We start from the raw sequence: 1,081 nt of genomic DNA, 5'->3' as shown, positions 1-1,081 counted from the left end.
TCGAAATTAAGCCCGACGGCTTACCGCTAAAATCGCGGATTTTCCCCTCCCGACCCCTAATGATGACGACACGCACGAGAGACACACAGACACAAACAAGCTCACAAGACACACAGCCAGCTGGCTGCCACACACCCTGAGTTGGCGTACACATAACTCAAGGCCACATCCTCCCTGTCGCCCCCCCCAGCACTCCAAGGTGCCAAGAGAAACAACAAGGGCACAATAAACAACAGACGACAGGAAGTGACATGTGAGGCTAGAGCAGCATGCTCCACCTCTAGCAATCTCTCCGGCCGGCGAGGCACGGACGAGACCGTATGTGGGGTCTAGTATAAAATTCTAAGAAGAATTTTACAAAAAAAAGAATTCCACGTGTACCGGAAACTTGCGCCACCATCGTTTGAAGCTCCTCACCGGGCCGAGCTCGCCGATGTCGTCGCCGTCGCCGTCGCCTCCTCGGACACCTCGCACCAAGGCCTGGGAGGATTCGTGGCTCGCCGCCACCCGTGCGTGTCTCCCACAGCGGCAGTGGTACAGCCCGCCGCAAAAGACGGAGCAGAAGGTGGATGCTCTGCCAGAGAGCGCAAAACTCTTGAGCCGCAGCGGTACGCCTCCGAGGAGCACGCCGATCGCAGGGCGGGCGCGCTCTCCTCTGGCGCCGCTCGGGAGCAACGCCCTCGCGGCACGGCCGGCGGCGGCGAAGAAGCCAGCGGCCTTGGCACCCGTGGCGCTGCCCTCGGAGCAGGTGGCGGTGCTGGGAGTGGAGCGGGGAGAGGCGGCCGCGCTGGCGTCGGCGTCGGCCCGGGTCGGTCGGGTCCGCCAGCTCGCCTGCTTCCGCCATCGCGAGTGCGTCGTCCTCCACGAGCCACGCAGCGACGCCTTCTTTGTCTGGCTCCCCTCCCTCACGCTGCCGTCGGCAGACACCGGCCAGGTGGCTGACGTCTTCTTCTCGCTCACCCGCGGCGGCCTCTCCCAGCACGTCGTCACCGCGTCGCAAGAGGTCTTCTCCGCGTCGCTGGCCGTGCTGCCCCCCCCACTCCTCCTCTCCCTCTTCCCTGACGCGCCGCCGCTGCCGACC

General features: G+C 64.6%; 1 protein-coding gene across 1 annotated transcript; it reads left to right on the top strand.

Moving 5' to 3' along the window:
- Positions 1-433: 433 nt before the first annotated feature.
- Positions 434-1,003, top strand: EMIHUDRAFT_260244 (hypothetical protein; the record flags this gene model as incomplete). Its single annotated transcript, XM_005792595.1, has 1 exon — positions 434-1,003. A coding segment is annotated over one exon (570 nt), but the record flags the coding sequence as incomplete, so codon positions are not given.
- Between the last annotated feature and the right edge of the window lie 78 nt (positions 1,004-1,081).

Source organism: Emiliania huxleyi (genome assembly GCF_000372725.1).
Source record: "Emiliania huxleyi CCMP1516 unplaced genomic scaffold EMIHUscaffold_10681, whole genome shotgun sequence".
In the NCBI taxonomy this organism is placed as follows: domain Eukaryota; phylum Haptophyta; order Isochrysidales; family Noelaerhabdaceae; genus Emiliania; species Emiliania huxleyi.
The sequence above is the reverse complement of the archived record's forward strand: the minus strand, read 5'-3'. Positions and strand labels throughout refer to the sequence as shown.